At 36.3% G+C, this 21,344-nt stretch overlaps 1 protein-coding gene across 3 annotated transcripts in view; it reads right to left on the bottom strand.

Moving 5' to 3' along the window:
• Lrp1b (LDL receptor related protein 1B) overlaps positions 1–21,344 on the bottom strand; it is a 2,026,300-nt gene that overhangs the window by 641,072 nt on the left and 1,363,884 nt on the right. For all 3 annotated transcript variants that reach the window (XM_021181392.3, XM_029472167.2, XM_029472172.2), the window contains exon 32: positions 4,063–4,212. In XM_021181392.3, the coding sequence (XP_021037051.1) occupies positions 4,063–4,212 (150 nt within the window). The remainder of the gene's footprint in view (positions 1–4,062; positions 4,213–21,344) is intronic.

Here is a 21,344-nt window from a genome sequence, read left to right as displayed (position 1 = left end):
CGTTTGGAGGCTAATTATGGGATGGATCCCTGGATATGGCAGTCTCTAGATGGTCCATCCTTTTGTCTCAGCTCCAAACTTTGTCTCTGTAACTCCTTCCATGTCGGTGCAACAACATGATGAACTAACCAGTACCCCGGAGCTCTTGACTCTAGCTGCATATGTATCAAAAGATGGCCTAGTTGGCCATCACTGGAAAGAGAGGCCCATTGGACACGCAAACTTTATATGCCCCAGTACAGGGGAATGCCAGGGCCAAAAAGTGGGAATGGGTGGTTAGGGGAGTGGGGGGGAGGGTATGGGGGAGTTTTGGGATAGCATTAGAAATGTAATTGAGGAAAATACATAATAAAAAAAAAGAACCACTGAGGGTGGTCCTCTGAGGCAGGAACAGGACCACTGATTGAGAGTAGGGGCTGTTTCTGGTTGAATATGATACCAGTTTAAGCTGTCTTTTCCTGTCATTTGCCCTAACGATGAGCTAACACAACCAAAAAGCATGTTCACTTTTGAAAAGAAATTGATTTTGAAAATAAGAATTTGATTAAATTTTTGGTTTTTTTAAAGATTTAAAAAAAAGAAGAAGAAAAGAGTTAGTAGTATCAGTAAAAGTGGAAGCTACGAAACTCTTTAATTTAATAAAGGGTCATGGTTTATATAGTACAATACATGTTAGTATGTCATATGTAATATATAGTATAAATACTTCTTGTGGGAGTAGAAAAAGTCAATTTTTTTTGTAGTGTTATGACTTTATTTTTAGCATTTCCTCTCACTTGTTGGTTTTCTAAATACTGTTTAGTAATTTTGCTTAATCTTAAATTTTGAGAACAATGTGAATGTTTATTCTGAGACTTTCTGAATTTTCCATTGGACTTTACTTGAGGTTAACATATGCAAAAGCACATGTGAAAGAACATGTGACTGTTGCTTCAACACTGCTGAGTCATATATATATCATGTTACAGACCTATTCTGTAGAACCCAGAACACAGGACACTTGCTATGCTAGAATGTGGGGCACACATGGAGGAGAATCAAGAACCCAACATCATAGTGAGTTGGCGGTCAATCTTGACAGAGACATTGTCTCACAAAGGCAAGCAAACAAAATTATCCCAAAAGAACAGCTGTTAATTTCAACTATAACAAAAGCCATTGGATAAGGCTGCGCGTGTGTGTATATATTTTCAAACACATGGAGAACAACATTAATCCTGAAATGTATGAGGTAGTTTTCTTATCAATCTGGGTGTCATTTAGGTATGTGTTTTTGTATGTGTATATATGTGATTTGAGTATGTCTGTGTATATGTTTGGGTATGCGTATGTCTGTTACATGTCTGTGTGTCTGTTCATACATAAAAAAATAATAATGCCAATACTGAACTCTTTGACCTAGTGTTCTTAGCAAACTGAATGACTTAAATACCTAGAAGATTAGTTTAGCACAGGTCTTAGGCATTTCTGTCCTGGCTTTTCCGGAGAGAATTGGATCTTGAGAACTCTGACATAGTGAATCACAATCTGAATAGCTCAGAAAGAGATAGTGAATCATTCCCCTGGCTCAAGCAGGTTGTTCACTGGTGCCATGTCCTTTGGAGCTGTTTTGGCCCTGCTGCCATTCCATTGTTGTTTCTTTCTGCCACGAGGTGATTATTGCCAGTACTAGTCTAGAATCAATGTAGCCAGCCCCAATTAAGTAAAACCTTGAAACTAAGAGCACAAGTAAGAACTAATTACTTTAAGTTGTTTATATTAGTCATCCTATCAAAAGAACACTGAAGTTAACTGATAGCACATCTAAAGGTTACGGAAAACCTCCAAATGCCAGGAAATAACAAACCAGTGATATTTTTAAAGGGAGAATTCTTTGCTTATAGGTATAAATGCCTTGCCTTGAGAAAATCTATTTTTGAAAGTCTCTCTTTCAAGAAATAATTGAGAAAAAAGAGAACTACCAAAAAGTAAAGTAAAGAATGATATCAGAAGAAAGCCACTGAAACCAGGAGGATGCTATTGCAATGGCAGCTGTGAAAGATCGTGGTGAAACCTCAGATCCCTAGTGACACCAGGAACATTAAACACAGAAAGTCCTCTTCTCAATGGAGGAGATAAAATACCTGCTTTCCTGCCCAGAAATCGGGAAGTGGATTTTGTTAATGACCTGGTGACCTTTTTGCTCTTTGCTCAGGCAAACCTCACCTACCTTTCACTATAGAGTCAGACCTCACCCAAATTCCCCAAAGTGATTATTCCAGACTCTTCCTTCCCAGGATCTTTATCCACCCTTAGGGGAGCTCTCACAATACTTTCTAGCCTGTTGACCTCTATGCTACCTTGGTCAGGAACTGCACTATATTTTAGGCCTTTTAGCTATACAGCTCACACTCAGGAGCACATGTACTTTGTAAAGGAGTTTCTACGTAGTAGTCACATGTTAAGTTTTACTGTGCACCTAGAATTTGACTGCTTGTTGCTTGGAAAACTCTTTGCGTAGAATACTGGGCTTTTTTGTTGTTGTTTTGTTTTGTTTTTTAATATGCTGACAATGAACTGTTTGACATTAGGGTTCCTGATATCTGACTTAGGTTGACAAAACAAATCTGAAGAGATTCTTATTGTCATCTTTTCATGGTTTTGCTTTCCTGTCTGTACACCTGCAGGATCTTCTTCAAAAGACTAGCATATAAAACTAGAGATACCTGAGATCTTAATTTGACATTTATGCAGAAATCAGCACTTTCAAATAGACATTCCTATTTGTAATGCATGCACACACACACACTATATATATATATATATATATATATATTACATCATTTATGACAATTAAAAAGAATTTCCTTTTGCCCTCTTTACAAGAAAGGAAGAACCCATTGTGTTTTAAATATTTTCTGTATTTAAATTTTCACAAATTGTCATTTAGTCCTTTTTGTGTGAGAGAAATTTTCATTATAGCACAGTCTAGTTCACATCCACTAGGTAGGTAGCACTTGCTGTTCTCAAACTCACTATGTGACCCAGGCTAGGGCAGAAGTCAGAGTCTTCCTCAGCATTCTACATTCTGGGAAAATAGATGTACATCACATCTGGCCTTTACTCATGCAGTTTTCATGACAGGAAATAACACTATTAAAACATAGTGGTTGCATAGAAAAGAAATTTTAAAATATTTAAACATAAGTAAATTACATCCTATCACTTTGTCATGTACTCATAAAAAATCATTACCAAAACAAAAAAACCCACCTTATATTATGGATTATTTATGAACAGGTGAAATGATAGAAATACTATAGAAAGTAGAATTTTTACAATTTTAAGGCCCTATTCACTAACTATGCAAACTTAAAACAATCCATATTCAGGTTGAATTTCTTTGAATGGTGTAAGGCTACACTGTGTTCCTTGACGTATTGTGGTGTTTGGAACTACAATATGAATCGTATTTCTCATTTCTTGTAACAAAACACAACCATTGATAAACTTCATGGGACAATCAGTCTTGTAGGTTGACCACATAGGTCCTTCCACTAGACCAAAAAAAATCTTCGCCAAACAACACTTCTTTATAGACCACATCTTACAGGTTACAGCTTACATGAAGTGCTCTTTAAAAAGAAAAACTTAAGAGTTGATTATTTGTTTTCCTGAAAGCACATAAGATGAAAGACTTCAGGGTGGAGAGAGTGATCCCCGTCATTGGTCAAATGACACTGCTACCATGACCATTCTTGAAAAACAAGTCAGTTTTGACTGCACTGGAAAACATGCAAGCCTTTTACCTTAGATCCAAAACAGAGCCCAGGAAAAAGTCATACAGGTGTAAAATCTGCACAAAACTGAGAAGCGATAATCCAGCACTTAGTGTCTAATCTGGATAATCATAAAAGTTTGTTTTCTAAGGTTAAAAAACAGTTTAAGAAACTACAGAGATGCTCAGCCTGAATGTCTCTTTGGTGCTAATGACACAGAAACTTTACTAGGATTTTAATAGGTAATAATTAATCAACTCCTAATCAATATGATTCAGCCTCACCGCAGAATCACTGCACTTACCCATGATGGTTAAGGCTGTAGCTTTTGTTAATTCTTCCTTCATTGACTCTATTACTTCTAAATTACCACCATCTAGGTTGCATCGGTTTATGGTTCCATTTCCAGAACTGATCCAATAAAGCTTATTCTCCACATAGTCTATCGATAGACCTGTAATTAAATTAAACAACTTAAACACAGTAACAGTCAGTCAAACTGCAATATTCACTTACCATCTCTTGATCGGAGTAGAAACTAGGTCAAAAGTTCACTTTTTGGTTTTATAAAATAAGACCTTGCTAATAGGAAGTTAGATAAATGGTGTCTTATCTAGCTGAGGGAATTTAGACTTTTATTGACAACTTCACAGTATTGAAAGAAATAGCAACTCCATTTTACAGATAAGGAAACTAATACCCACAAAGCTAAGATATCTGTGTTCTCCACACAGACATATGTAATTGCTGTGTGTTCCACACAATCACAGTTGACAGAGAAACATGTCTTTGTGCATTCAAGTTGGCAACCAAACTCACTGTGGAGAAGCTTATAGGCAGATGTTCAGATGTAGCTGCAAACTGTTCCTGAGCTCCAACAAGAGTAAGAACAAAACAGAGTCCTTCCAAAGCAAACAAACAACAGAAAGATGAACAAGCAGAAAGAAAAGAGAGAGAGAGAGAGAGAGAGAGAGAGAGAGAGAGAGAGAGAGAGAGAGAGAGAGAGAGAGAGAGAGAGGTGAAGGTAGAAGGAGCTGACAAGACTTCAAGTGAACTAAGAGGGTGAGATTTCACTGGGACAGTCCTTCACTCCAGTGAGTCAAAGGTCAGAGAGGCAATAAGGTATAAGTACCATTCCACTCACCAAGAGCCACTCAGCTCACCTGCATAGTATTTCACCTGTGGACGGTCTTTGTTTCAGGAGAAGCAGGAAAGGTTCATTAGCAAAATCACAATGCAATAAAACAGGCATTGTGGAGATATAGATTTTAGACATTATTTCTGTTGGCCACATCAGGTAATTTATTTTAACTACTAATAAAATTAGTCAGAACAACAACAAATAATATAATAATGATGATGATGATATAAATAAATAAATAAATAGTCGGGTATGATAGTTTAAGACGAAAATCTTCCCCTTCATTTTGTTTAATACAGTCAGCATGACTCTTCTACATGTTTTATGCCACCTGGATATGCCTTGTCTAGTAGAAATACAGTAATATGTCCAAATTTTCATAGTAGGCAACATTTGTATTCTTCTTACATTCCTCTCTAGTGATGTTAAAGTAATATAAAGAATCAAATAAACATTCACATTAATAGGAAATTCCTTTCTAAAATGTGCAGTTTGTCTATGTCCATGAGAATTCTAAATTGTATCTGAAAATCAAGCCAAGTCAGTAGGGAGCTGCATTTTTGATGACTGCTTCTGCCCTCAAGAACTCTCAGTAGAACTTGGTTTTGGCATTTTGCCCTTAGGTTGAAGGAGAGAACTGTTCCAAGTATACACAAGGAAAGCCTCTGTTAGGCTTCCTAAGATGTAGTTTCTGAAGGCAGTACATCATATTGTGACCTCTTTATCTATGTACCCATGGGACACATTTCTTTCAGGGCCATGTGCCAGAAAAAGCTATATATTGGAAATATAAAATTTTAACTGATCATATTTCTGTCTTGGCTTTAGCTGCAAAATATCAGAGTCAGATTTGTGAGCCATCTCCACTCGTCATAAAAGGATTGCATCTACACTATTAGTTTTAGTCCAGTGTTGATAGACAAATCTATTATTTTCTTTCACCTCGAATATTGAGATCAATAGTGCTGTCTAGCCTTTCTTAGAGAGTGTATTTGTTTAAGTTTCTTTAATCTTCTTTTTGGAAAGAGAGTGAGCTTTCTTATTGAACATGAGTGACTCCAAATTAACCCACAATTACTGAACCACTTTCTCAGCTACTGCATATTTGGCAGTCTCGCTAATAGGTAATGTATAATGTGGAATTCAGCAGAAAATGAAGTGACAGTTGGGCCACTGAATTCTAGTGAAAAATAGGAGGAAAAGAAGTGATTCACTCTATGTTTACTTGCATGGCTTAGGTTTACTTGCATACTCTTAGGTTTGGTTTTTTTTCATAGTGTCCCAGATTTCCTAAATGTTTTGTGCCAGGAAGTTTTTAGACTTAACATTTTCTTTGATTGATGTATCTATTTTTTTTTCATTGTATCTCCAATGTCTGAGATTCTCTCTTCCATCTCTTGTATTCTGTTGGTGATGCTTGGGGCTGTAGTTTTTGTTTATTTATCTAGATTTTCCATTTCCAGAATTTCCCCAATTTCTGTTTTCTTTATTGCTTTTGATTCCTTTATCAGGTCTTGAACACTTTTATTCATTTCCTTCAACTGTTTTTCTATTCTGTGCTTTCTTTAAGGGATATATGCATAAGTTTTTAGTTGTCAACAGTATACATGGATGGTCTAACAACATTGAAAATTAAATTGACATGTGTATTTAATAAAATCTGCTACTTCAATGGATAAATAACCAAACAGTTAAGTAGAAGCCATTTAATGGAATAAAATATAGTCAGTGCTACTAGGATGGGAAATAAATCACAATGAAAAAAAAAAGGTCAAATATGAAAATGTTTACAAAACTTTCCTGAATGTATTTGGGGGATTAAAATTATGTTACCCTAGAAGGTATGCAGATGTGCTGACTGGAATTTTAACATCTTTACAGATAAGTATATCTTGTAACTAACTTAAGGAAGCTACTCAAAAAATTACCCAGTGATATATAAGGTTTATATTTATGATATTTAAATAATAAGCTGAGTAAAAATATTAAGAGACTCTCCTAAAAGCTACCAATTTAATTGTAGTTTTCTATAAAATATTCATTAATATCATAAGGGTATGGTTATCTGAAAAATCTAAATAAAGCAAGGAAATAAGCGAAAGTATGGAAAAATCATCATTTAAATTGCAAAACATAAAAAGCAAAACATTTAGCTTTCTCTATCCCTCTTAGTAATATAAAAGTTGAATTGGTATCTATGCCTTGATTCTCACATCTTTTAATGTATTCCAAAAATTTTATGTATTATTTACTTAATAATTTTCAATATGTGTGCCATATTAATTTTCTGAAAGAATATAAGTTGCCAGACTAATGTAATTCTCAAATAACTGGCATAATACATACATTGATACATAAAAATGTTTAATACTTTTAAACAAAATATTTAACTATTTATTTTTTTATCATTAATAATGTGTTTTTAAGTAATGTAACAATTATAACTATGTAGTTCATTTTATATATTTTGTGTATCTTCCCTTTTAAAGTCACAAAATTAAATCATCATAGAAAGAATGATAAGACTTTAGAGAGATAAAAATTTACCTAACATTTTCTGTCATATATCAAATTTCACATCAAAGCTCTCCTCTCTGACTATGAGTTATCTTTTTCCGTAACATTATTAAAAAGCACTGGAACCCGGATATGACCAAAAATTCAGATGTCTAGCTATATTAGCCCTTAACTCTGCTAGCTGGCATGCTGATATTGTGGCAGCAACACAAGCCTACCAATCTGTCCACAACATCTTCATGGACTACCTTGTACCTCCTGGGAAGACTTTAGATGCTAAGTTTAATGAATGTACTCTTAAAATCCAAGGATTCTCCCTATTGAACAACTCTGTTTTCTCTTATGTGATCACAGTATAAGGTACAATTATTCAGTGGTGTTCCTAGAATAAAAATACTTCCCCAGGGTCAGTTAGTAATTATATGACACACTGGGCAGGGATATTGCTTGACAGGTAAATTGCTAGTCACATGAGAGTAAGGATCTGAGCCATCCCCAGAACCCATTTGAAAAGCCAGGTTTTGTGGAATATGCTTGTAATCTCATGGCTGGGATAGTGAAGACAAGCAGATTGTTGTGAATTGATGCTTGCTAGCCCACTAGTCAAGTATAATTTATGGGCTGCAAGCTCCAGTGAGAGACTTTGTATCAAAAAGCTTGGTGTCAGTTCCTGAAGAATAATATACTCCATACTCCTTCACATAATAACATTCATGCAAACACACACACACACACATACACACACACACATGCACACACACACACTTATTGCATATACATGATGATGGAGCCTAATGCATAGAGAGCTCTCAATAAATGCCAGGTATTTACTATAAGCATGTTTCCTTATATACACTTACAGCTAAGGTCTGTTGAAACCTGCTAAATTTAGATGAATTAATTATTACAAATAGGTTGACCTTATTGGGCATGCTAGCAAATGCATACAATCACAGTTCTCAGAAATATGAGGGAGAAGAATTATGTTCAAAGCCTGTCTAGTCCCCCTTATCAAACACAACAAAAGAAAAAACAAAACAAAGATTGATCTACATAATTATGCATAATTTTCAATTATAAAGCAAAAAGTTATACAACTTTGCATTATGAAATGTGGTAAATGCCATACTTAGTTCTGTAGCATTTGTAACCCTCATAGTCAACAATAGACAAGTATCAGCAACATAAGTATGGAACTCAACAGGTTAAGTGCCAAGGAAACATACTAAAACACAAATAGACGATAATACACAGATGGCAAGTGGGCACCTGAGAAGATGTTCACTGGCCTAAAAAATTCCAATCCATATTATAATGAGCAATCCTACCCATCTATCAGAATGGCTGAACTAAAAGTTACTGAGGCAGTTAAGAACTAATCACTAACAGTAGAGCTGGGAGTAAGCCACTGGGAAAACCATCAGGAGTAGCTTTCTAACCAAGTACAGGATGAGCAAATGCTAAGTGACAAAAGCTCTGTCCCTACCAGCATGAGAACAGGATTTATGATCCTAAGACCTCAGGTAAAGCAGGGCAGAAGTGACTGATTCCTATAAGCCAAGCACTGTCAAGAAGAAACATTATCAGAGTGAATGAAGTGAAGGGTGATCCAAGAAGATAAGCAGTGTTAGCTTTAAGCCTTCACATACACACACCCATTCACTCACATGCACCTACAAATACAAACATACTACCTACATCCACACATAAGAAGGAACAAATACACAAAACCCAAGTCAATTCTTTCCAAAGGACTCAACAATTTGACACTTGGAAATTTCTACCAGAAAAATAACAAATCCTCACAAATAAAAGCTGGTACTTGAATAATTATAGTAATTTAATTATAACTCTCAGAACTGTAACCACTGCATGTACCTTAAGGTTATGGAACACTACACAGACAAAACAAAGAATAAACTGTTGTGACACATGAAACAATGGCAAGGACTCTTCAGAAAGAAATCTGCAATGAAAATTCTGTCTCAAAAGATTTCATGACTGGCCAGCTACTCTGTGCCCCTGAAAACAGCACATTGTGAAGGCATCCCAGGAGGTCCCCTGCCCAGAAAGAATGAAAACGGGCAATCTCAGGAGGTAGTAGGTGGGAAGACCCTCTACAATATACCAGTGACTTGGGAGGTGAGAGACTCTCAGAACTTAGATGAAATGCTCTACAGTGGGGAGAGGGAACTTGTAGAGCCCATCTCCAGCAGAAAGAAAGTGCATCAAGTGAGGGATGGGGTTGCCATCCACAGTCAAAAACTCTGACCCAAAATTGTCCCTGTCTGAAGGAACTGAAGAGACAACAATGGAGAAGAGCCTGACAAAAAGGAAGCCAGCAACAGGTCCAAATTGGGATCCAGCATAAGGGGAGGCCCCAAGGCCTGACACTATTACTGAGGCTATGGAGAGCTCACAAAAAAAGGGGGCCTAGCATGACTGCTCTCAAAAAGACCCAACAAGAAGCTGAAAGAGTCAGATGCAGATATTCACACCCAACCAATGGACAGACCCTTGTGGTTGAATTAGGAAAATGCTGGAAGAAGATGAAGAGGAAGGCGACCCTGTACGAGGATCAGCCTTCTCACTTGGATCCCCAAGATCTCTTAGACATGGGGCTACATGGGGCCACAAACAAGGCAGCATACACCAGCTGATATGAAGCCCCCAACACATATACAGAAGAGGGCTTCCTGGTCTGGGTTCAGTCAGAGAAGATGCACCTAACCCTCAAGAGACTGCAGCCCCAGGGTATGGGAAGGTCTGGTGGGGTGTAGGTGGGAGGGCACCCTCATGGAGATGGAGCAGTGGGGAGCAAGTATGGGATGTGGAGCAGTCAGAGCTTGGACCAGGAGGGGGATAAAATCTGGCCTATAAAAATGATTAAATAAAATTGAAGAAAACAACAACAACAAAAGATTTCATGACCATACTTTAAAGCATCATTTCTATATCGAGAAGCAGAGGTGCTAGGTCAGGAAGGAAGTAGATGGGATTTTAAATGGATGAGGTAAAGAGTAGTCATCTACACACAGGGTAGCATTGTATAGATGTAAATGAATGAACACAAAAAGAGACAGTAGAATTAAGAAATCTGAGTAAAAGATCATAGCAGCTTTATTTGTAATAGCCAGTGACTGAAACCAACCAAGATATCCCTCAACTAAAGAATGGATAAAAGAGTGTTCCTCTTTCTCCACATTCTCGCCAGCATAAAACAACAACAACAACAACAATAACCAACAACAAACGTGATAATCTACACAATGGAATACTAATCAGCTATTAAGAACAAAGACATCATGAGTTTTGCAGGCAAATGGATGGAACTTGAGAATATCCTCCTGAGTGAGGTAACCCAGTCTCAAAAGGACATGATTCATGGTATGTAATTATAAATGGATATTAGCCATAAAATACAGGATACCCATGGTACACTCCACCCAAATAAGCTAAACAAGAAGGAAGGCACAGTGTCTGACAAATACAGATGTGGATTCTCACAGCCATCTATTAGATGGAACACAGGGTCCCCAATGAAGGAACTAGAGAAAGTACCCAAGGAGCTTCAGGGGTTTGCAGCCCTATAGGAGGACCAACAATATGAACTAACTAGTACCCCCAGAGCTCCCTGAGACTAAACCACCAACCAAAGGAAACACATAATGGGACTCATGGCTCTAGCTGCATAGGTAGCAGAGGATGGCCTAGTCGGTCATCAATGGGAGGAGAGGCCCTTGGTCCTGTGAAGGTTCTATGACCCAGGATAGGGGAATGCCAGGGGCCAGGAAGAAGGAGTGGGTAGGTTGGTGAGCAGGCAGAGGGGATAGGGATTTTTCGGCGTGGAAGGCAGGGAAGGGGATAACATTTGAAATGTAAATAAAGAGAATATCTAATAAAAAATCTAGTAAATTCTTTTAAGTTAACAATAAATGACTTTTGATTCAAACAAGAAGAAGAAGAAGAAGAAGAAGAAGAAGAAGAAGAACAACAACAACAACAACAACAACGAAGGCACAAGTGAGGAAGCTTGAATCTCACTTAGAAGGGGGAATAAAATAGTCATAAGGGGTAGATCTAGGGAGGGATCTGGATGGGAGAAGGGATGGGGAGGGGAGTATGGGGATTCAAAGATCAGGTGTGGGGAGGGACAGCAGAGATGCCCAGATAGTCATAAGAGTAAATGGAAATAAACAAGTGATAGGGGGTAGAGAGGTGGGGGCATCTTCAGAAAATGACAGAGACCAAGGATAAGGGAGGGACTCAAGAATCAATGAGGGTAACCTTAGCTGTAACTCTCAGCAATGGGATATGGAACCTGAAGAGGCCACTGCTGTAGCAAGGCAGGAACCCCAGTGGATAAAAAGGGACAGCAACTTACCCACAAAAGGTTCCACCCAAAATTTATCCTGTCTAAAAAAAAAAAAACAATACAGGCATGGGAGATAGAGCAGAGGCTGAGGGAATGGTCAACCAATAACTGTTTTAACTTGAGACCCATCCCAAACTACCCGCACATATGTAGCAGACAGTCTTCATGCAGTTCCCGAAAAACTGCAACTGGGCTATTCCAAAAGCTGTTGCCTGTATGTGGGATGTGTTTTGCTAGCTGGGATGCCTTGTCTAGCCTCAGAGGGAAAGGATGTGCCTAGCCCCTCAGAGACTTGATGTGCCAGGTTAGTGGGTGGGTGGAGAGCACACTGATTGGCTCAGAGGAGAAGAGGAAGAGAGAAAGGTTGTGGAAGGGAGTGACCAGTAGGGGGCAGTGAGCAGGAAGTAAAGTATTTTTTATGAATAAATAAAAATAAATAAATAAAATAAAAATAATAATATTAAAATGAAAGAAATCTGAGTAAGACTGCCATAGTATTGTCACTATCTTGGTTGGGGTGTTGCACTGTTGATTTGTGTAATTCTCTGGCTGGAGAACATCAAATAAAGATTACAGGAGAGCTCTCTGAATTAATTTTAAAATATTTTTGAGATTACATTTATATTATTTTCCCATGTCCTTTACTTCCTTAAGTTTTTCCATGTGCCCTCTCCTTGTTCCCTGTCAAGTTCATGTTCTCTTTTTCATTAATTGCTGCTATCTGTGTATGAATACTTAAAATAAACATATGCATTCCTAAGTAGAAAAATACTACGTGCTCAGTCTGTTTAATATTACTGGTATGCATGTTTTGTTTCGTTTCGTTTTGTTTTTTTGGCTGCCTATTTGGTGTTGGATTACAAATTGGAATGCTCTGTGTTAAAAAAAACTCTTCCCTCCTGCTCTCAGCATTCCTTAGTTTCCTATCTTTCTTTACCTAGGGTTGAAGCCTTTGGGACTTTCCCTTTCTATATTATCATGTGTCTTGGTATTGTTCTTGTTCAGGTTACTTTTAGGCAATCGTTTTGTTCAATCTTCAGGGATATAACCTCTCTGACATTCCTAGGAATCACAACCTTAAAGAAAATTTCCTATTCCTTTGGCCATTAAAATCTTTTTGCCAACTGCTCTGCTATAATGTCTCTCGAGCCTTAGTTTCAGGAATTTTATTGTAGATGTTTCCATTGAGGTTGGCCCAAACAACTCTGCATTTAGATTGTTGTGGTTTCTGTAATAGTCTGTCTATTATAAAGAGAAGTTTTATTGATGAAGGCTGAGCACTACACTTCTTATGCACACACACACACACACACACACACACACACACACACACATGTAGATAGGGAATATGCTTGTTTAGTAACAGATGGTTTTAAGTTCTTCTTCAAGATCCATGACTTCACTAGATCCTTGTAGCTAGGTATTCAGTACTAGGCATGTTGAGTAGGGCTTAAATCCAATTAAAAATCAGTTGGTTACCACTAAAGTATGTGTGTCACTACTGCACCCTTAGAGTTAGTGTAACATGCTGGTCCTTGTGGTTCATAGGCATCATCCCTGAGTAGACTGTTGGTTGAGTCCCCTGTTTACAAGGTCACATGTTGCCTTCTCATACCAAGAGAGAGACAGGGCTTTCAGGTCAGGTCAGAAAGAGCTGGATTCTGTATCCAAAGTCTATGAAAGGTAACACTGACTAACAAGCCAAACTGCTCTCTTTGAGGCGTACAGGGTAAAATTCATAGCATGACCACATTTTAAGCATAAAATTTACTTTATGTGTTAAACTAAAATCATCTGTCAGGTATACTGCTGTAAATACAATTCTATTCAAAAATTCCACTCAGTTCTTAGTATTAAATTCAACAATAGGTAATTGGAATATTGGTTTGTATTTAAAAGCAATAAAGTTATTCAGCTCAAACTGTTGAAGGCTGATATTCCTCCATCTCTAATGGCACAAAAAACCCTTATACATTGGATATTTTGTTATGATTATGCATTTTTATGTCAATTATGTCACACATTTAAATGGAGAAGCAATAAAGCAAAGGATTCTGTAAATTACAATAACAACACAAGCCTATATGCTAGAAAGTTCAGAATGTCAATTTCTTACAGCTTAAAACTGGCATTTAAGGATTCAGAAATAATGAACTGTGAATCACGACAAGCAGAGGGCAGAGGATTCCTGTGTAGACCTACATGCTCCAAAAGACTTCTGCTGTGCCATAATTAGCCTGCATTTCTATGGCTACCAATGTTCTGGAAATTTCTCTTTTCCCAGCCCATGCATCAAGAAATCCTATGATTTTTTTTTTCTCTTGCTCTTCTCTTGAAGTCAGATGAATGAAACTCAGTAAAATGATACTCAAAGAAACGATCTTCTCTGGTCCCAGCATCATGGTGAAGGCTGAATCTGACTTTAGAAACATTTGATTTTTGATTTCTAACTCAAACTTTTGTTTCAAACACTGATCTCTTTCAAAAAGTCAGTTTGCGAATGTATGAGATGATGGACTCTCCAGGAAATAGCTACCGTGTAATTAATGTAAAGAATTCTGTAAGTGCTTATATGGGAGTTACTTTGGCTATTTTTATTGTAAAGTAATAGGTTGTACTGGATCAGAGGACCCAGACTGGGGTATAACATAAAGACATAGCTTTGTGGAAGAAGAAAAGTGAAGCTAATGCTAGTAAGAAGTCAATAGTTCTACAAAGCTGCCGGATCTGTGCTTCATATTCTGCAGTGTTAAATAAAGCATGGTAGCAATATCCAGGAGATGAAAGTCACCAAACGGAGGCTTTTTCTCTCCTAGTCACCTTGCTCCTTTCATGAATATTGTCTGAGGAAAGTGGTAGGAAACTAGAGAGGTCAGAAAGAGTCATCATTAAATAATTGTTCTAATTATTTCCAATGACAAAGTAAAAGTATGAGTAAATAATGTAGTAACAAATGTGATTATGGTTTATTTCAAGCTATTAAATATCATGTGCATCAGAAAAAATATTTTCTATTTATTTTTTCCACACATTAATAGATGCATTCACAGTACCATGGAATTCCAATTTAGAAAGTGTCTCAGGGGAGTAGTTCTGAAAGGACTTTCCAAGTGATTCACAACAGCGTGGATTCTTTGAGAAGTATTTCCTCATCCAGTGTAACCTTGACTTTATATTAAAGAGAAATTTTATGTAAAACTATAAGACTATTGTGTCAAGTTATTTGCCTCATAAATATTAATCATGGTTAAAATGTTATGACAAAAGATCAGATAGCATATACCATGCCTTGAATTTATTTTAAACACTGTAAAGCCTCTTTGAAAGACAAAAATTATTACAACTTATAGGAATGGCATAAATGAGGAATTATTGTAATAAAATCAGGTTTCTTCTTCTTTATTTCCTGTGCTATGAGGCTTTGTCAATAAGACAATAACTAGATCAATGCAGTTAATCTCAGCCTATCGCTTCTTCGCTTGAGATAGCTCTGGTTGAGTTCTTAATCAAAGCCAAATGGATACAAGTGTAATACTGCAGGGAGAGGAATTAGTAAGCAATATAAGCCAATAGAAAGTTTAGAAGCCAAGTCTTTCCACTTTTCCTTCCAATCTAAACATTCATTGTTTATAATTTTTCACACCACACTTCAATAAATGGCCACATAGTAACAAATATAGTAGCCTTACCTATTTCCTGTTCAAATATAAACTGAAAAACATATTTATTGAAGATGTTCTCCTGTGCCAACCATTGAGCTGAACTCATGACACAATGATAAAACAGACAATTTCCAAACTTTATCTCCAGGTGAAAGGAACAAGAGTTAAAAGGCAAAATGAATAACACTAACGATATATTTTTGAAGAAGTTTCAGCCCACTCAGGAAGGTCAGAAAAGCCTTGTGAAAGAAGAAACCCTTGGTTTATTAGAAAAGACAAATCAGTTAAAGAGAACGGAAGACATCTGGGCAAAGAAAAATCTCTGAGGAGGTAGCCTTAAGGTTAAGTGCCTAAGCAGCACAGAGAATCAAAAAAGTTTTTACACTGTTCCACTGCTATTTTAGTTGTACTTGACAAAGTATGAAGACACTGTCCTGATCTTTCTTGTTTGTTGCCCAGACACTGTAAAAGTTTAAATTTGTCGTCCTTTTCCTATAAACTCCTTTATATAAGCACATACAAAGTGAATCTGTCCAATCTCTTACCTTGTTATTAATTAAGATATAAATATCATCAAGTAGGTGCTATGTAGGCATCCAAGGTGCTTTCTGAATAGAAGATGCTTTGTATAGAAAAACTCTTACTGAAAGAAGCACAAGATGAATGTGAAGATGTTAGCCAGCCTGCCTGTCTGCTGCCAGCTTGCCTGCCTGCCTGCCTTCCTTTTTTCCTTCCTTCCTTCCTTTCTTCCTTCCTTCCTTCCTTCCTTCCTTCCTTCCTTCCTTCCTTCCTTCCTTCCTTCCTTCCTTCCTTTCTTCCTTCCTTCCTTCCTTCCCTACACCCTCTCTTCTTTATTCCTTTCTTCTTTCTTCTTTTTGCTTCCCTCCTCTTCTTTTCCTTTTTCTGATGTTTTCCTCTTTTTCTTTCATTCTATAAATTTCAATAGATACATTTTTCTGTGACTACTACTTACACTTTTCTGAACTGTTTCTTATTCTTATCTTCCACTAAAAGAAACATTTTTATAATTTATGTAACATTCAGAATGAATGTTAGCATATGGTAATAAAGTTAGCATATGGTAGATTCAATATAATAAAATAATTTATTACCTACCACTTAGAAAGAATGTCTGGTAAATGCATTGCTGTTCATCTATCATGTAAGGTTAATATCTTTTCTATATAAAATTGTGTTAAATGTCATGGAAATCAGTGTTTAGATTACCATACATCAGTGGCCACATTTGTAAATACACAAAGTATGCAAACATATGTATATGCATATGGACATGTGTGTGAATAGATAATATAGAGTTTGTTTTCAGAACTTGCAAGTCTATTAATTATAGACCTGGGAGTTGCTGAGGAAGAATTTTGTAAATGTGATTACCACTTTTAATCCACCAGCCTTTAAAAGAGGAGAAAACCCTCAAAACTAGGGACGACCTGGGAGACTACATTAAATTAATTGTGCTATCTATATGAAGAAATTTGGGCCTGACCTGCACATCCAGCTATTGCCTGATCATTTCTATACTCTCCTTTCTCACAGGCCACCAAAGGCTGTTAGCTATTACTTCTCTGTCTCTCTTTGTCTCTCAGTCTCTCTCTCTCAAACACACACACACACACACACACACACACACACACACATACATAGATACATACACACACACATGTACATGAAAACACATAAACTCCACATGGACAAAGAACAAAACATACTCGCATTATTTCTTTGCTAAAACTCTGAAAACTGTGGATCTGATGGGTGAAAAAATATTAGTGATGTATAAATTTCCTTAAGAATATATTAATAATTTTAAAATAAGTTGAAAATAGAAGTATCTATAAAGGAAAGGCTTAATTTTGTAAATGGCAGCCCAAGCCCAAACCATAGCTTGATATCTGTATGAATGTGGATTTACTGTTAGACTTTAGTACTTTAACAGTACTACTAGCAAAATAAAAATTGTCCAAGAAAAAAATATGGTCGATACAAGCTATATGTAGCATATATATATGGATATATATTTAAAAATATATATATGAGACTCTGAACATAACTCCCAGAATTATAAAAAGTATATATGGGGCTAGAGATATGGCTCAGTGGTTTAGAGCACTGTTTTTCCAGAGGTCCTGAGTTCAATTCCCAGCAACCACAGAGTAGGTTATAACCATCTTTAAAGTGTTCTGATGCATTCTTCGGTATCTGAAGAGACCAACAGGGTACTTACATATATAAAATAAATAAATCTTTTAAAATATGTATAATTAAAGTGCTTTTTAAAAAAGTTGTAGGTAATAGAATTACTCACTTGAGAAACTTCCTGAAAAATACACAAAAAATCTCTTCAAAAGAAACATGAACTGATTATAATACATCTTATGTAAAAATCTTGCAGAATTCACTAAAAAATTATGTTAATGCTCCACATTTTAGCCAACTGACTAATTGAAGGATCACCAGTAGCCTGTTCTCTAAATTTTAGTTATCATTTCAACTTTGCCCTCCTCTCTCTGATGTACTACTAATACAAAGATAAATTTTATTTTCTGTACCAGTAAAAGCAAAAATCTCAGATGCTTTAAAAAGCAGGATAGTTGTGATCACATTTAAAGAAGCTGACATTCTCTGTCATAGAATATTCATTTATGCTCATTATCCAGAACAGGCTACTGAGAAGGCTTTATGAAGTTTGAGGTTTTTTTTTTTTTTTTTTTAACCTCAATGATTTTAGCCTTGTGCGTGCTACATGTGTTTATTTATATTTTTATTAGAAGATTATGCTAATTGCAAGAGTTTTATATTATGAAAAAGAATGATTTAATGTTTCAGGGCATGTATGACAACGTCCTGGAGCATTAACTAAATACGGGATTGTTAGAACATGAGATGTTACCTAAGGAAACTGTTACTCCATGCAATCCTAGACTGGGTAGCAAAATCTCCATTTTATAAAAATCAGAATAATTCCCTTAAAAAGTAAGAGATTTATTAAAGTCATACAAATTGTCAATAATTGTCAAATATTTGTATGATAAACAAAGGTTTTTGGGGGGTGTCCATAAACATCATCTCAAACACTACATGCCCCAAAGGTTGCATCAGGGACATTCTATGGAAGTGTGAAAGCTTTTAAAATGCTGTCTAGTGTCTGTGTTGATAAGGTCCCTTTGCTCCCATGCTTAGGTGAAGGACTCGGGCTACTTAGTTTGCCTCCATAGTCGCTGACAGAGGTCTGTAATTCGGTAGCGCAGAATTGCTTCTCATGAGGCAGCTAGAGACCATCTCAGGCAGAGAAGTGCACCTTAAAGTTTTACAAGAGCGCTGTTTTGAAATTTTATTTTAAAGCAATTGTCAGAGACAAGAATAACTAAAAGGAAGCAAGTATCCAGCATTTGTCATGTCACTGAAATTGTCACTGAGTGCATGGCATCTCAGAAAGCAAAGACAAAGTGGAAATATAAACACTAACCTTCCCTCATTCACCTCTCCCCAACTTCACCATATCCCAGTGAGCATCCTTTATTCCTCCTCTCCCACTTCAATCCCTCCTTCACCTTCCCCCAGTCTCCTTTCCTCTTCTTCTCCCTTCCCCATTCATCCTTCCATACAAATGGCCTTTGTAACATGCACGCTTTTGTGGACGTTTTACTTCGATATTGGAATATGGGTCTCGCTGTTCAGTATTAAAGGAAGCAAAGTTTTCAATATTGAAACAGACACTTAAATTAATATTTTGCTGTAACCCATGCTTCCCAAATTACAGTATAAAGAATTGATTTCTCATCCTAGCTCTCAGCCTGGCACAGACAAGCTGCAGCTGAACCTTCTCAGTCTGAAAGGAATGCTTTGTGTAGATCTGGACCTTGTGCAGCTAGTTTCCTTTGCTCTGATTTCTTCACAGGAGGATTTGCATTTCAATCTGCCCCAGCTTTCTAATGCTAGCCTATATTTCAACTGTGTACAAATCTCAAAACAAATAGTACAAAGAAAGGAGGTAGTAACTATGCCGTTTACACCAGACAGATTGTTTTAGGCTACATAAAAGGCATTGTTTCAATTCCTTGGGATACTGTACCTACGTCATATTACAATTAAGAATAAGCTACTTCAAGTTAGTGTATTTCCATATTTTTAAAATGAAAATAAGTGTTGATGGAAAGCTTCAGGTTATATTATTTTCTTAATTTAAATATATTCTACATATAACTCAAAGTCAAACTATGGTTTTCTATTTTCTGTTTTTATAATTTTTATATTTAATGTAAAAGCAAAGCCAAATTATGTATTTTTAAAGGAACTTTGAAATTAAAAGCAAATGTTATAATTTGTGCCTCAAAAAGATAAAAATGTAAGGAGAAATAAAAAGAAATATGAGGGTTAAGAAACTGTATCAGTCCACACACACTTACCTGTTACAGCTTCTCTTCTAAAATACTTTTTTAGAGATTTCATAGAGGTTTTATAGGAATAGTTCAAGAATGTCAGCACTGTTCTTTTTTTTTAATGGAGTGTTTAAAATGATGCCCCAATTTTCCTACTAAAAGGTTTTGTTTCTTTTTCTCAATGGCAAATGTCTTACCTCTTTGCCTTTTACATAGTTCAGAGAAAAATATGATGAATTGACATATCAATTACTTCTAGCTAAAATCATCCAAGGAACTCAAATTTTCTCTTAAATGGACCCTTAACCTATTTTGTCCTTTGTGAAACAAAGCATCCAAACATACTGTTTAGTGACACTTACCCTTCATGGGACAAGGTGGGGCAAATCTGATCACTACAAACTGGAAACTTGTTTCCAGTGAATTCAAATAAACAGACTCTGAAGAAAAAGTTTTCTTATGTCTCATATATCCCATCTGCATACATCTGTTAAAAATGACTGCACATCACTGCTATAGCACAGATACTCCATGGTGTATAAATTAAATATATAGATAAAGGTAAGTATCATGCTTGATCATTTTTTGGACTTAATGTTCACTGGAAGGTGAAGGCACTCATGGTCATGTAAACGTAACCAAATCTTTAGAAATCTCTCTTGTTAATTAGCTCTTCTGGTACATAGGATCCTAGAACTAATGAAAGGGCCCTTTAGAATTTAGTAGGCTTGTTTCTGCATATACTATTCTGTTCCTTTGACCTATATGTTGGTTTGTTTGTCAGTACTGTACAGTTTTGTGATTATTTTTATGCCATAGATCAAGATTGGACACAGTGATATATTAACTCTGCCCTTCCTGCTAGAATTGCTGTGACTATTTTGGGACTTTTTATGCTTAAGTGAAAATTCTCAGATTGACTATTTTAGTCCTATGAAGAACATAATGGGGATTTTATGGGGGTTATATTGAATATCACTTCTGAAAAATATTTGTGTTTACATTAAGTCATCCATAAATATGAGAAATTTATCTTTCAATCTTTTTCAATTTCTTTCTTGAGGTCTATAACATTGAGTTCTCACATAGCTTGTGTTAAGTTTGCCTACCACATACTAAACAAGAACTTTCTATTAAGGTATATTCCCAGATCAGCTACTGACTGCTATATGTTGGGTTTTTTATCTAGCTATTTTGATAAAATCATATTACATGTTTTAAGAGTGTTTTTTTTGGTGGAATTGTGAGGCCCTTGCTGGTGTTGAAACATATTTCCCCTACATCATATACTTGGAAACAAACAGCCTTTTAACAAGTATAGCAACTAGATAGCCTCATACAAAAGAACTTATCCTACTCTGTACAAACGAACTCAAAATGCATCAGAGATATTGAGGAAGACCTGGAATTCTGAAACATCTCGAGGAAATCCTGAGTGAAACAATAAGAGTAGATCTGGACAAGGACCTTCTGAAAGGAAAATAACCTTGAGAG

The sequence above is a fragment of the Mus caroli genome, unplaced genomic scaffold (assembly GCF_978045245.1).
Source record: "Mus caroli unplaced genomic scaffold, Mus_caroli_1 scaffold_2, whole genome shotgun sequence".
Taxonomy (NCBI): Eukaryota; Metazoa; Chordata; class Mammalia; order Rodentia; family Muridae; genus Mus; species Mus caroli.
Note: the sequence above shows the minus strand (reverse complement) of the source record. Positions and strands in the feature narration are given on the sequence as shown.